This window comes from Cygnus olor, chromosome 18 (genome assembly GCF_009769625.2).
Source record: "Cygnus olor isolate bCygOlo1 chromosome 18, bCygOlo1.pri.v2, whole genome shotgun sequence".
NCBI classification, from domain to species: Eukaryota; Metazoa; Chordata; class Aves; order Anseriformes; family Anatidae; genus Cygnus; species Cygnus olor.
In genome coordinates, this window is record NC_049186.1 from 1,866,011 (window position 1) to 1,880,781 (window position 14,771).

The 14,771-nt window shown below is 44.6% G+C and overlaps 1 protein-coding gene across 10 annotated transcripts in view; it reads right to left on the bottom strand.

Moving 5' to 3' along the window:
- Positions 1–1,174: 1,174 nt before the first annotated feature.
- The window catches only part of MYH10 (myosin heavy chain 10), a 103,117-nt gene continuing 89,520 nt past the window's right edge, over positions 1,175–14,771 (bottom strand). For all 10 annotated transcript variants that reach the window (XM_040530504.1, XM_040530496.1, XM_040530506.1 and 7 more), the window contains 12 exons: positions 13,699–13,851; positions 12,406–12,654; positions 11,640–11,852; positions 10,887–11,099; positions 9,356–9,517; positions 7,773–7,901; positions 6,361–6,449; positions 5,997–6,120; positions 5,678–5,886; positions 4,298–4,406; positions 3,737–3,909; positions 1,175–2,898 (listed from right to left, as the gene is read on the bottom strand). In XM_040530504.1, the coding sequence (XP_040386438.1) occupies positions 2,754–2,898; positions 3,737–3,909; positions 4,298–4,406; positions 5,678–5,886; positions 5,997–6,120; positions 6,361–6,449; positions 7,773–7,901; positions 9,356–9,517; positions 10,887–11,099; positions 11,640–11,852; positions 12,406–12,654; positions 13,699–13,851 (1,968 nt within the window). In that variant the 3' untranslated portion in view covers positions 1,175–2,753. The remainder of the gene's footprint in view (positions 2,899–3,736; positions 3,910–4,297; positions 4,407–5,677; positions 5,887–5,996; positions 6,121–6,360; positions 6,450–7,772; positions 7,902–9,355; positions 9,518–10,886; positions 11,100–11,639; positions 11,853–12,405; positions 12,655–13,698; positions 13,852–14,771) is intronic.

Below are 14,771 nucleotides of genomic sequence, written 5' to 3' on the forward strand. Positions count from 1 at the left end.
TGCAGCCTCCAGCGACTTTGGCTCCGTGCACCCCTGCCAGGGCTGTGCCAGCGCTGCCTTCAGCAGCAGCACCCCACGGGCACAGCTGCTCTCACAGGCCTGGGCTCAGCTCCAGCCCAGGTGCTCCTGGGACACCCCCTGAGAGCCCCAGGCCCTCCTGCTGCTGCCCAGGCCAGCCCCGCACTGGCCCCAGAGGCACTGCTCTTGCTCCCGGCTGGCACCAGCAGCCCCAGTCCCTGCCCTGTGCCCCATGGGTGGAGGTGGGGAGAGGCACCCGCCCCCTTGAGGCACAGGGACAGACCCCCGACCCCTTCGTCGCAGGCAGTCACCCCCCAGCCATCCCTTAGAAAACCCCAAACCCCATACACTACTCACGCATGGAGCCTGGGTGCCCTGCATGCTGCAGGGAGGCAGCTGTGGCAGTCACACATGTGGACGATGGGGCGGACAAAGGCACAACCGTGCAGCACTGAGAAGACTCCGGAGGGTGGCAAAGCCCTTCCCCGCCGGCAGGACGAGCAGCAGCAGGCACGGCCCTGATGGAGGCGCAGCAGCAGGGAGCCAGCAGCCCCCAGAGGCGACCTGAGGCCAGAGCCCCGAGAACAGCTCCAGCCTCAGCCCCTCCCCGCTGGAACCGTCAGAGAGGGGATTGCCCCCAGGTGCACTCACACATTCCCAAACACCCCCAACTCCCCTTCATGGAACAGGGGCCCAGCCCCTGTCCTGCTTTCTGCACCTCCGGCAGACCCAGCCTGCAGCCTGCCCTCAGCCCTCTCAGCCCTGACCAGGTTGCAGAGATCAGCCCCGCCTGCTGCAGCCGCCAGCACCTCTGCCTAGAGCCTGCTCCCTCCTGCCACCACCCCAGGCCTGACAGAGGGGAACAGGCACCACACCACACTTCCACAGAAACTTCATCTGTTAAAGAAAAAGTAAAATAAAGAGAGCAAAGCTTGTTCAAAACCACAATGGAGCTCAGAGGAAGGCGTTGTGCCTGTGCCATGGTGTAGAAAATGAGCAGGTGGGGTCAGAGCTCCCTCTGTGCTCCAGCTCCGCACTGCCATTAAGGTTCAAGGGCAAAGGCTCAGGCCTGACTGGTAATTTACACTGTATTTAAGGAAAAAAAAAGCCAAAGCAAACAAAAAAAACACAAAACACTAAAAAGGGAAAAGGCAGCTTCCAGTCATATTCTCATTTATTAAGGTCTATGCCAGCCTCAGGAGATAGCTCTTCCTGTAAGTAAACAGAGTAGGCGGCCACATCTATAATGAATAAATTTATTGTCTTACAAAAATCATTGTCTAGAAATATGGGTATACAAGAAAACAAGATATTTGCAGTCAGATGCCTGGTGGTCAACAGCCAGTTTGATTAAAAATATCCAAACACACACAACAAAACCTTTGCAACAGATGTTAAAGCTTTTAACCAAAAAAAGGAAATCCATGTTTTTTGAGCATGTGGCAGAGGAAGTTTCCTAGTTAACACTGATTCATTGTCACTAATATCAATAATACCACTTGGACTAGAGAGGTACATGATATGAAGCACAGTCAAAATTAATACATTAAATCATTGTTATATAGGCAAATTATATGTAACATTGTCTTAGTACTGTAGTGTCTAAGGCACTTTCTGTAATGTCAGTTTTTCAGCTATTTAAACAAAAAGAATGCTAACTACTCGCTGTAATACTGTTCAAAATAAAAAAAAAAAAACAACAAAAAAGAGGATTCACATCCACTGGCATGTTAACTCGTAGGCAGGCAACATCCATCTCCGAGCCCCTGTAAACCACAGACTCCGCGGGAGCCCCGCACAGGCGGCGCCGCTGCCCTCAGCCCGGCTCCATCGGTGACACCAGGCTGGCCACGGTCTCATGGTGCAGCCTCTGGGTTCCATGTCCTGACGACTACTCAGCCATAAGTTAATAAATTATTTTGCCTGTGTTGTATGCTTATTTTCCACTGGTGTTCACATCATACTAGCCTTAATATATATACAGATCTGTTGGGCATGTCAATAGCAGGACACTACAAACGCAGAAGTACTGTACAGAGAGGAACGGTGACGCTATTTCAGTTTGCCTGTACTGCATGAACACTAACTGATGAAGCAGGTGCTGAGAACACTTCAAAATGATATTGCAGGTTAAAAAATGGACACTACTCATTCATCCCTACATTTCCCTCTAACACTTCCCAACGCCTTTTCACAGTTCACTCACTGATTGTGTGCTGATCACAACAATTAGGAGAAAAGAAAGATGCAGGTGCAGTTTGGTCTTCAATGATCCAACAGACTCGACACAGCCGAGGCCGTCTGAGCACAGAAGAAATGGAAGGATGTTGTCTGTACAACAAAGCATGCATAGTCATGACAATGGGCCTGTCCCAACCACCTACCCTCTGGGAATGAAGTTTCTGTATTGATAAAAAAAAGTTTCATCCTTCACATGATGCTTTATAAAATGGCTTTACAATGAGTATCTGGAAAATAGATGCACTGAACAGAGACGATCCCATTTTGTTTACTATATATAAAAAAGCAGTTGTACCTATATCTGAAGCAGGGTACAGTATGGTGAGGCTGGAGAGCCTTAAGACATAGTTGACCTATGATAAGTAACCTTGTAGCATGCCGACATTTTGTAAGGCAGATTTAGGGCCACAAGGCAGTTTGGTGGTCAGGAAAGTCCTCCTCGTTCTGCTGACTACTGTGTAAAAGGTCTCTGCATGCAAATGGTGTGAGGGGCTCTACTCAGCAGGGGCTGGCTGCGCTTCGTTCACGTCACTGCCTTTGCTCTCCGCGTCGTCATCTGAGAGCTCTAAGGAGGCCCCTTCGATGTGCAGCTGGCGCCTCCCAGATCGGCTCGAGGAGAAGGTGATGGGGCCCCCCCTCCTGCAAACAACAAGCAGAACGCGGCTGCAGACATCACCTCCCGCTCACAGCCAGCACCATGGTGCTGGTGGTGCCCCCAAAGAGCTCCCTGCTGCGCTGCACGGGAACGTCACGCCAGAAGTTCCATGAGAGGTGTTTTGAAACCACCCCTCTCTGACAGGGGTCATCATGCTGCAGTCAAACACATGCTGGTACTCCAGGATTTCTTAGTTTATACCACTTCAATTTAGGAATTCCCAAGTAACTAAAAACATCGTCTGTGTGAGCACCAAGCACTGACCAAGTACTAAACAGGGCAGGTTCTTTGAAAAAAAAAAAAATACCGACTGCTCACTTGTGGAGTGCTGCACTGCACCCTCCTGCCTCCTCAGCTGCTCTCTGCATCTCACGATGGTTTTTGTCCTGCGCTAGCGCCACCTCCTTTGACCCCTTCTGTACTCTCTACAAATGTTGATCTCAAAGACCTGCTCTCAAAAAAGGTGCTGAAACACTCCCGCAGGGTGGGCCAGCAAAAAGGGAATCAGCGCTTGCCACTGGCAAAGCCTGACAGGCCCGTCTCATCTCTGCCATGTTTACCCACAGCTGGATTGAACCACCAGCCCCAGGGGAACCTGCCAATTTCAGCTCCAAAGAGCTCGGGCGCTGTCAGGAACATTCTTGTGGCCTGGCCACTTCCTTGGTATCATCAGGCTCAGGCAGCCATTCCCAGCAGACTCCACCAGTTGGACCCATCCCCTGGGTCTGCTTCTGCAGTTCCACAGCTAGATGGTCAGGAGACGCATTATGGGCACAGAGGGGCCCAGATAAACCCCTGCCTGCTGGTGCTGGCACCACTCACCTTAGCCTGTTTTTCAGGGTGCTGACTTCCCGGCTCAGGCCCTCGTTGGCCTCAGTGGCATCGTCCAGCTCACGCTGAAGCTTACGTCGGGAAGCATTTGCACGTGTGGCTTCCTCTTCAGCCTCCTCCAGCTGGCGCTTGAGCTGCTTCATTCTGGCATTTGCCTTTTCCATCTAAAATACAAAACCAGGTCATCAGGATCAAATTCAGCAGCTGCAACCCTGCAACTTGAGGGGTGGAAGAGGTGAGCTAACACCCTGTCTCTCCAGCCACCCCTGCTGGATACGCCGCCTCACTGCAGACTCCAGTCTGGATGCCTGGAAACACCGTAGAGCTCCTGGGTCCAGGAGACCAGGATGCCTAACAGATCGTCACAACAAAGTTAACACAGGGAGGTTTTGACTGCTGGGAGCCAACAAGGAACTACTCTAGCAGTTTAGTCATCAAGACTAGGATTCCCTCAGATCATTTCATTAAAGCACTTCTTAACAGTGCTTTTCTGCTCAAAGTTTTCTGTCTTTTCTGAGAAACAAACCTCCAAAGCTAAGCCACTCCACCTACCTGCTCCTTGTACTGATCTGCATGTCGACGTTCATCTTCCACCTGCATGAAGACTTCTTTCAATTTCTTCTCTGTGCGGCGCACCAATTTGTTAGCAGCTGCTCTTTCCCTAGAATAAAGAAAAGCCACAATTTGTTTCAGTACATGGAGGCTGGAAGCACAAGATCTGTTCTTTCCAGACCAGCTCTTGCCTCGTTGTGCAACTGAGGCTTAAGCCCTCTTAACAAGCCCATCACCGTTAACAGCACTGACTTCAGTTTTAATATCCTTGGGCTTAGCTGGGAGGCAGCTTTAAAAGCAAAGTACTAGCACTGAAGCAGTACAAGTACGGTTTGCAGGCTAGAAGGAGGGACAGCAAAGTGCTTCTTCACTATGTTTCAGCAGAGCAGCTTTAGGATTATTGCTGACCAATACCATGGTCCTCTGCCAGAGCCTGAAGGAATGGAGATGGTGGTACAAGTCTCCTTTCAATCCTTCTAGGATGAGCTAGCAAAAAACAGCCCTCCAAGGACTGAGATGGAAAGAACAGACATGGGAGCACTCACTGGGGAAAGCAGACCTGCAGAGCACTGGTGTCATCTCACAGAATGGCTGAGGCTAGGAGGGACCTCTGGAGGTCGCCTGGTGCAACCCCCTGCTCCAGCAGGGCCACCCAGAGCTGCTTGCCCAGCACCACGTCCTGGCAGCTTTTGAAGATCTCCAGGGAGGAGACTGCACCACCTCTCTGGGCAGGCTGTGCCAGGGCTTGGTCACCCCCAGCCAGAAGTGCCTCCTGATGTTCAGATGGAACCTCCTCCGTTTCAGTTCGTGCCTGATGCCTCTCATCCTGTCCCTGGGCACCACTGACAAGAGCCTGGTTCCCTCTTCTCTGCATCCTCCTCCCTAAGGTATTTGCACACGTTGATCAGAGCACCCTGAGCCTCCTCCTCCAGACTGAGCAGCCCCAGCTCTCAGCCCTTCCTCACAGGAGAGATGCCCCTCCAGTCCCTTCAGCATCTTTGTGGTCCTTCTTTTCAGAATGTCTCAACTAATCTAAGCTGTCAAGCCAAAGAGACCAGTATCCCAAGGGGATGTTTTATCTCAAGAAACTTCTTCAGCACCCCGCGGATCCTGAGACTACCAGTCAGCACAAGCACCTGGTTAACTTCAAGAATTAATTCAGGAGTTTCAGTTAAAGAGCACAGATTCTGAAAGTTTCAACCTCAGTCACTTTTCAGCTATCTCATTGAAGTTTGTCCCTTGGACACTAGGTTTCTAAATAATGAAACCTAATGCTTGCATTTTAAGCTTGCATCTCAGCCCTACAATAACTTAAGGCACAGAGGTTTCAGACATTCTACTGACAGAGCAAACAAGGCAAACATTTTTTTTTTTCCTTACTTTGCTTCCTGTTCAAGCTGTTCTTCTAGCTGAACAATCTTGGCTTCTAGAGTAGAAATTGTTGCCTTGAACTTCGACTTCACAGATCCCTCCAGTTCCTGAAGCTTGGCTTTCAGCTCTTTGTTCTGCCTTTCCAGCTGCTGCCGTGCGTTTTCACTCTTCTGGGCAGCACTCCGCTCTCCAGCTAGCTCAGAATTAAGTGTGTCAACCTTTCAGAGGAGAAGGAAAATAGATCATTTGGTGCTAGTCAGAGCTCACACTTAACCACACGTTGAAGCACAAGATGTCCTGACAGCAATGGCCAACACCACAGATTCACCTGCAGCGTGGTCTTTCGGAAGCGCTCATTGAGAAGCTCCATGTTGCTCTGCTCTTCCTCGAGCTCTTCCTCCAACTGTGCAATACGAGCTTCCAGCCGGCGCTTCTCATCCAGCAGCGCTGACCTAGAAAGGAAGTATTTGGGTCAAGACACATTCAGATTCGATACAAAGCAACTGGCCAGTTTGCTTCTGATAATCTAGGCATCGCAAGTGTCACAAGAAGCAATCTGATGATTCCCTTCATAACAAGGGAGTTTTTCATAAGCACAGATTAATACAGAATTTGCAAGCAGGCTATTGAGAACCACAGCTGCTGGTGCCCACAGTTATTCAGATGCGCAATTAATACATTTGATGACTCACTTTCCTGAAGCACTGTTTGCAATCTCATCAGCCAACTCATCCCTTTCTTGCTCAGCATGACGACGGGCTCTTTCAGACGCAGCAAACTCCTGCAAAGGTTTCAGGAAGGACTTGTTATACATCTCAGAAATCCTGTAACACTTAATCAATTTAGCCTCCCAACAACTTCTGGGAGATGCTGTGATATGCAATATCCCTGAAGTCTTCTAATGGATAAACAGAAGCAGCAGCTGTTGAAGCTAGCTGGTAACAACCAGCCACATCATTATGAAGTTTCTTCCCCCTTAACTGCCATATGACTGCAATGGATTTACTTTTCCCATCCCCGAACGGTGAACACTGACAATATTTAAGATAATGCTTCACTCATCCTTTCTAAAACCACTTCAGTATTATTCGTACTGTATCGCAAATGTGTTCCTTGCAGAAAGTAGTTAGTGACGCTCAAGTCCTAAACAATAAGAAAAAAACATTGTCACGCGCTCTAATAAATATAATAAACAATGTAAAATGAGCACTGAATTTAGTTATTTAGGGTCTTACACCTCCAGAGTACCTAGCATGAAAATAAGAAAAATACAGAAAATTAGAGCACAATAGTATAACCAGCACTGAATCTTATATTATCAACTGTATCATGTGGAAGAAACACCCAGGCACTTGCTAAGAAGCACAACTAAATGCATTGCAAGTGCAAGACTGACAAATTTGAAGTCCACAAAAGAGAATAACACATGAAGAAGCTCCAGTAAGTTTTAGGCCGCCTGTAAAGGCTGAAAGTAGTGAAATCTGTGATTGCTTTGAACTTCAGTTTGTAGCTAATACAGGACATACACAAAAAAGAGGCAAAGTCTTTCATATAAGGAAATTTTGCTAATGTTTGACCTTGTGGCAGAACAAGGAGATAATGATGGAAAAGTGATGCAGAGCAAGTCTTAGAGCTCTTACACAAATTGCCAACAGTGAGGGAACACATGCCTGGAGGGGAGGGATGAAGAACCAAGATGACAGTGACAAGCCTCTGCAGAATTAAATGGCCACTGAGGAGAGATTCTCAGGTTTTAATATTTCCAATCATCAGTTTCAGTACTGACACTGTACACCACACCCTTCATAGACTTTTGAACCACCTTGCACATTTTGTGAGGTATCAAGTCTATTTAAGCAGTAGAAAAGCTTTCATGTGGCCCAGTCAGAGAAATGAAGTGGAGGCTACTGCAACGATTCCTTTTTAGCCATAAGCTCACTGAAGATCTGGTGCAGGAAGCAGGGTGATGAGACTGGAAGAGAAAGGTCTCCTGTCTCTTATTTCTCTTCAGCTTACCAGTATAGATTTTTACTTTTCTTTGTTCTCCCCTCCTAATCTTCCTCTTAGTCTATCAAGAAAAAAATGTCATGGATTTCAATCTCACCTCTTGGAGCTGGAGTATTTCTGCTTCGAGACCTTTGAGCTTCTTTTCACTCTCTTTGGACTGTGCAAAGATCTCATCTCTGGATGCACGGGCTTCTTCCAGCTCCCGCTGGTAGTCTTTCATTTGAGCCTGTAGTTAGAAGAAAACCACAGCCATGTTGCATTAGGACAACCATGAGATTAGTAGCTCTGTAGCTTTTCATCTCCTAAGAGGAAAGGCTCCCCCCTCAAAGTACCTTCATTCCACTTAAATGTGTTTTTGAGTTACTTTTTTAGTAAAGCTTCATTTTCTCATCTCTGCATCACTCATTCTTTGTCAGAAATCTCATTATAGGGCTTTACCTCATTTATTTGGTATATTTCTTTTAGAGAAAAGAGCTCAAATAAAGAGCTGCTCAATTGAAATCAAGCATGAAACTCGTGGAAGTTTGAATTCCAAGGGGAAGCTTGGAATGACTTGGAAAAAAAAATCTAAACGCTTTCATTGACTGTTTGCAAGTATGCAAGCTAAGATGTTATTCTCAGTCCAGAAGTAGCAATTCACCATTTTGTACATATAACCTAGGAGCACATGCTTAGCTTCCAATTAATACACACTGTTAAGATCTCAGTGCATATGAATTTTCAGAAGTTTGACTTAAGATGCTAAAAGAGTATGAAAGTTGGAGAGAAACTGCATTTAAATTGTACTTGCATCTCTGGAATACCACTGAGCACAAAATCACTTATTCTAAGTGATTTTAATCTGATCATTAAGTGATTTGAATTTTATGAAAGTGTACACAGCTCAGCTCTCTATCTGACCTGTTCTTTTGGGGTAGAGGAATATGATACTGTTTATGAACCAGCACCTCTTGCTTTAACCTAGCCTCTCCTCCTCATCCTGAGCCTGGACTCAGTTCCAGAACTGTCTTCACTTGGTTGGATTGCCAAGAAACAGAGAGGACAGGGCAGAAAGGCAATTTAATTTGCCATATGCCTTACATGGTCTTGCCATGACCTCACACTCCCACACCTTTGGGTCATGGCACTGAAAGTCTTTGGCAAAACTGAACTCTACCAAACGCTGAATATTTTCCTGGGAATGGAAAATAAATCCTCAACACATGGGCTGCGTTGTCTTGCCAAACAGAAAAGAATGGGCTTCTTGCAGATTTTTTTTAAAGCAACTGAAAGTTACTCCTTTTTCTCTAAAGCATTTTGGCTGAAAATGCCTTAAGATGTTCATTTTGACGAAGCAACAGTCAGGAAGAGCTGAGCCCAAATCAGTAAATTCAAAGATACACAATGTAAGAAATGCAGTCTGTAAAGCAATATTCAGTAAATCTTTAAGCAAAGTGTTGAAACAAAAAGTTGACTATTGAATAACAATACATTGGGGACAACCTTAACTCCTTACCAACAAAAGGATGAGAGAAATTTTGAACAGATGATGAGTTCAGGCCAGATACTCTGACACATGCCAGCACAGCTGAGTCAGATACCCCTCTTGCTTTCCATTAGATATGTTTGCAGTTTGAAGGCATCACCCTTGACAGATTGCCACCAGGGCACAAAGCAGCTCAGTTGATTAGCTGTACTTACCTGGAGCTTACGTAGCTGTTTGATTGCTTCATCTCGAGCCTTATTTGCAGCTTCTATCTGACCTTCCAGGTCTTTCAGATCCATCTCCATTTTCTTCTTGGCTGCCACAGCAAGAGCCCTCTGCTTGCGCTCATCTTCCAGTTCTGCCTCCAGCTCTCGCACCTGTGAAATCAAGACACTTAGGCTCCATCCCAGGAATGGAACAAACACGTAATCTTAACAAATGGTCTGAAAATCCAAAAGGCCTTTGTAGAGCTGAATGAGCATTACTTGATTGAGTAATGAGTGACCAAGAGAATGCAGAAGGCAATCTACAGGGGAAGACACTGCAGATGGCAAAAACAAATCCATAAATTGGAAGCACAGACCTCCGAACTGACAAAAGAGAAAACTGTGACAATAACTCAGTGTCTGAAGCATTCTCATTTCATCTGTTTAGCTATTTAGCGATCAGCTCTTTGCCCAGTGCTTCTATCCACGTTTAGGTTTCACTCTGGGGCAGACGTCACTAATTATGATTGAACCACTAAAAGGAAAATAAGAAGTAGAACCACCTCATTTTCCTCCCGGAAAAAAATGAAGCCATTCTCTTAGAAACAGCAGTGCTACTAGCATTCTATACACTATTTCTTTTTCCAAAACAAAACAAAAAAGCAAAGTAGCTAAGCAGCTACCCAACAAGAACTAAGCCAAACTTACGCAAAAATAAGACTTGTGAGAAATGCCATTATTACACAGGTTACCAACATGAAAGAATGTACTTTTCACCCCTGAATTAAGCCTCCTTTCTCATGTTAGGTCGAGGGTTCTGTTCTCATCCCATGCCAGTGAATGGCATTTTGCACTGTAAAACTTCAAAAGCCTTCCAAGGCTTGTGTTTGTTTCTACAAGATCTTTACATTGATAATTCCTAGTTTTTCAGTAACTAAGTTCTTGTTTTCTTGTGATAAATATGGAAATACTGTTGTTTTTCTCTACAAAGCTTTAGAAGCATTTTATTAGAAACATCTCTTAAAATATGAAATTTTAAAGGCATTTCTTGAGTCTTTGGATCTGCTTCGTGTTTCTAGAGTTTTTAAGTCTGGAAAATCTGAAATCTTTTCCAGGGTTGTCATTTAGGAAGCAGTTCACTTACAGTCCTTCAGTCTATCTCAGGATCCATGGATTTGTTACTCTACACCAAACGGGATGGGCTTGAGAGTCCAAATAACATACCAGTGACCTTGGAATACACCTGTGCAGCAATAGCAAAGACTCTGCTTGCACATTGAGTGCTTTTGGTTAGGAGACCAGAATCCAGTTGCCTTGCAAGGTCCCTCAGTAGAAGACTCTGACACTAACAGTTGACAGTGGCCAATCTTCAACAAGACACATTTTATCATTTGTGAAGACCAATGCTAGGGACTTCTATAGGATGGAATCTTTAAGCAAATAGTTTTCTTTTTCTAGTAGAAAGTTATCACCAAAGCCAGAGCTTTTGCAAAAGAACCTCACACCCTTCCCTCTATGAAGTGCAGTAAAATAGACATACTTGTTTAACCAGCATCCTCTTTTTCTCTTCATTCTGCTCATCTCTGGCTTGCAGATCTCTCTCAAACTGGGCTTTCATAGCTTGCATGTTCACCTCCAAACGAAGCTTAGCATCTTCTGTGGCCTGCAGTTCATCTTCCAGTTCTTCAAGCTGAGTTCTCATCTCTTCAACTTGTTGCTCTAAAGTCCGCTTGGATTTCTCCAGCTCATGGACCTAAGCCACAAACATTTACCAGACCCTCTCCTTCAGGTATCTCAACAAAAGCACTTACTACAGCAAAATAAAGCATTACATGAACACAGTACACTATGCTTTGCGTTCTAAGTCTGACACCAAATCAGAACAGGCAGAGCAACTTTTTTAAGTCTGTATTAGAGAACCCAGCAAAAACCTATGCAGATTATTAGACAGATGAGCTGTGCAGTGTGACACAGTCAATGTGACAAAGTAGTAGTGAGACAAGCTCTTAAATCTGGCTCCAGTGCCACACGTCATTTGGCCAGCAACTTCTGCTCTGCACATTCTTCACATCTTTTCAAGAGATAATGTTAATTAAGCCTGAATGATTACCCCAACCTCATATTTCAAGTATTCACCTCTCCAGTACCTTGGGTTGTATATCAGCTTCAAAAAATGGAAATTCTAATTTAGTGTCTCTAATTTAGTGTCAAACATACTTCTCTAATGAGAGAGTTTTACTGTGTTATTCCCCATGCAGTGTATAACAAAAATAAGGTGTGGGAAAGTACTTACATTTTTGCCCACATCATCTTTAGAGCTCATTAAGTCCTCCATATCTGCACGCAACTGTTTGTTCTGTCTCTCAAATTCTTCCTTAGCTTCAAGGGCTTCTTCCAAGGCTCGAGCCAGAGACAGTGCTTTGGTTTCCTTCTCCCTTGCCTCTGCTTCAGCACGATCTCTTTCCTCTGCATATCTGGCAGAAATATTCTTCTCTTCTGCCAGCATCTGAACATAAGAAATACATTAATTTATCTCAAATATTATAATCAGGTCCTTTCCGCCTTGCGTTTTAGTCAATCAAATGGTTAATGCTCAAAGTTTAACCGGCCTTCAGAAGTTTGCTGGCCTCTCAGGACTTTATCAAAGTGCTGGTAAGGAAACAACTAAAGCTGTTCTGGGAGGAGATGAGGAAAGGAAGCTACTATTCAAGACTATGTAAGTTTTACATTATTTTGGTCTTCACATCCTTTCTTAGTCTATTACAAGGAATTACAATAATGCTTTTTAAGTCAAGATTTTGTTCTTAATATAGTTTCTTTTTTGTATATAAAGAGCTTATTTCTTAATCTAACAAGACTCAAACATGGAATTTAGCTCACTGAAATCATAAGTGCCTTCTCATAGCAAGGGCCAAACTGTGCACATCAAATTTACCAGTAACAGAACTCCTCTAGCTGGATCCTTCTATTTACAGTACTCATTTATGTAGTAACTATATAAACAAGATGCCATTTAAAAAAGTCATACAAAGTAGCAAGATGACAGGAAACAAGATTACCTGATCAAACTTCTTCTGCTTTTTCTCCAAATTAGAGACAATCTGGCGCTGATGATCTAGATCCACCATCAAGTCATCCAGCTCTTGCTGCAGGCGGTTCTTTGTCTTTTCGAGTTTGTCATAAGCCATTGCCTTCTCTTCTAGGCGCTGGCTTAAGGATTCCATATCCTTCAGTAATTTCTTCTTATTTTCCTCCAAGCCTTCAATGGTTCCCAAGTCATCATCTACCTTTTTCTTAGCATCAGCTAACTGAAGTTTATCAAAAGAAAAAGATACTTAGTACATCATGAGAAGGAAACAAAAGCATCAAACAAGAGCATCAGGTCCAAAGTACAAAACCAGAAACAGCTATTATCACCAGTTAAAGCAGCACAAGAATTGTGAACTAGCAGCATATTAAACAACACGAAGTTCTTCCCGTTATAGTTAGTCGTACTACTCATTACTGCAAATGGAGGAAGACCACAGGAAATTTTATTCAGAATTCCAGTCCAGTATTTCTGGAAGTTAGATCATAGAATCATAGAGTAGCTTGAGTGGAAAGAGATCTTTAAAGATCATTTAGTTCCAACTGCCCTGCCATGGGCAGGGACACCTTCCACTAGACCAACACCAGGCTGCCCCCAGTACCACTCAGCCTGGCCTTGGCACTGCCAAGGATGGGGCACCCACGGCTCCTCAGGGCAGCCTGGACCAGGGCCTCACCACCCTCTGAGTAAATAATCTCTTCCTTGTATCTAATCTAAACCTTCCTTTTTTTTTTTTTTTTTTTAAGCTTAAATCCATTACCCCGTCTTATCACTCCACTCCCTGACAAGATCTCTCCCCAGCTTTCCTGCAGCCCCCTTTAGGCACTGGAAGACCGCTGTGAGGTCTCCCGGAGCCTTCTCTTCTCCAGGCTGAACCACCCCAACTCTCTCTCAGCCTCTCTCTTCATAGGAGACAGGCTCCAGCCCTCTCTGATCATCCTCGTGACCCTCCTCCGGACCTGCTCCATAGTGCTTCTTACGCTGGAGCCCCAGAGCTGAATGCGGCTCTACAGGTGGGGTCTAAATGGTGGAGTAGACGGAGACAATCCCCTCCCTCAACCTGCTGGCCATGCTGCTTTTTGATGCAGCCCATGATATGGTTGGCTTTCTCTGGGGCTTCACCTGACCACCACAGCTTTTCAGATATGATGGATTGCAGCTTAGCAACTTAAGATGACATTTTTCCAAAAGGTATGGGGCACCTGTTCCATCTCACCTGGAACGTACAGGCCTTGCAGAAGTCCTGCCATTTACAACCACTTACCTGCGACTGCAAGGCTAACATTTGTTTTTCCAAGTTCTTTCTGGCCTCCTCCTCCTCTTCCTGCTGCTCTTGCAGGTTGTTCTTCTCCTCTTCCAGCTGCCTAATCCTACTGCTCAGGTTGAGTTTCTGGCGGGTTTCTTCCTGAAGAAGCTCCTGTTACATGAACAAGCATATTCAAAACTCAGTTTGGTTGATCCTGGCCTTAGAATACCACCCTCTACTACTCCATAAGAGTTTCAGGTTTAACTGTTTTCTTGCAATATTTTTGTACAGAGACATGCTTATGAAAAGCACCTGCAGTTTGGCTTTCCAAGAAAGTACTCATCATTTGTTCTGGGCAAACAAACTTTTATAAGACGTTTTTGATTAGGGAATCCATACCACTGCATCGTAGAAGTTCACAGATTATATATTTATATATTTTTTAAAAGAATGAACGAACACAGAACTCACTTTCAAAATTTACTTATCTTCTTTAGGACAAATCAGAGTACCTATTTAAAAATCACCTAGGAAGAAAATACAGCAGTAAATCCTGCAATGGCAGTATGCTTCCAAGTTTCTCTGTATTGCATAAACGTAGAGGTCAGTTTAAAGATAGTTGTAATTTGGCAATGTGAACTTCTGTCATAACAGAAATTAATGAAAGCTATAACAACCTCCCCCCAACCCTGTTCCTCACAGATCTCTATGCTAATAATTACGATTAGCATTATTCTAGGAATCACCATCAGCATTTTTATACATGGCAGAAGTATATTTGAGCAATGACTACATGAATAAAGCTGCAATATTTAAAATAAAAAAACACTGGTAGTTTTAAGAACTTAAGCTGCAAGTAAACAACAGTATTGTCTCTCATACACCCCAAGGACCTTATTTACTTACATTATAACATTCTGCTTCAAAAGGTTTTTCCTGACTTAATACTTATCTTCCACAGACAAAAATAAAAGGGAAACTGAAAGGCTACAGTCTATCAAGTACAGAATCTTAGATACTGCAAAATCGGCTCCACACGTAACTGAAAAGTCTCTATACATCACATTTCACTAGACTTCAATGGGAAATAC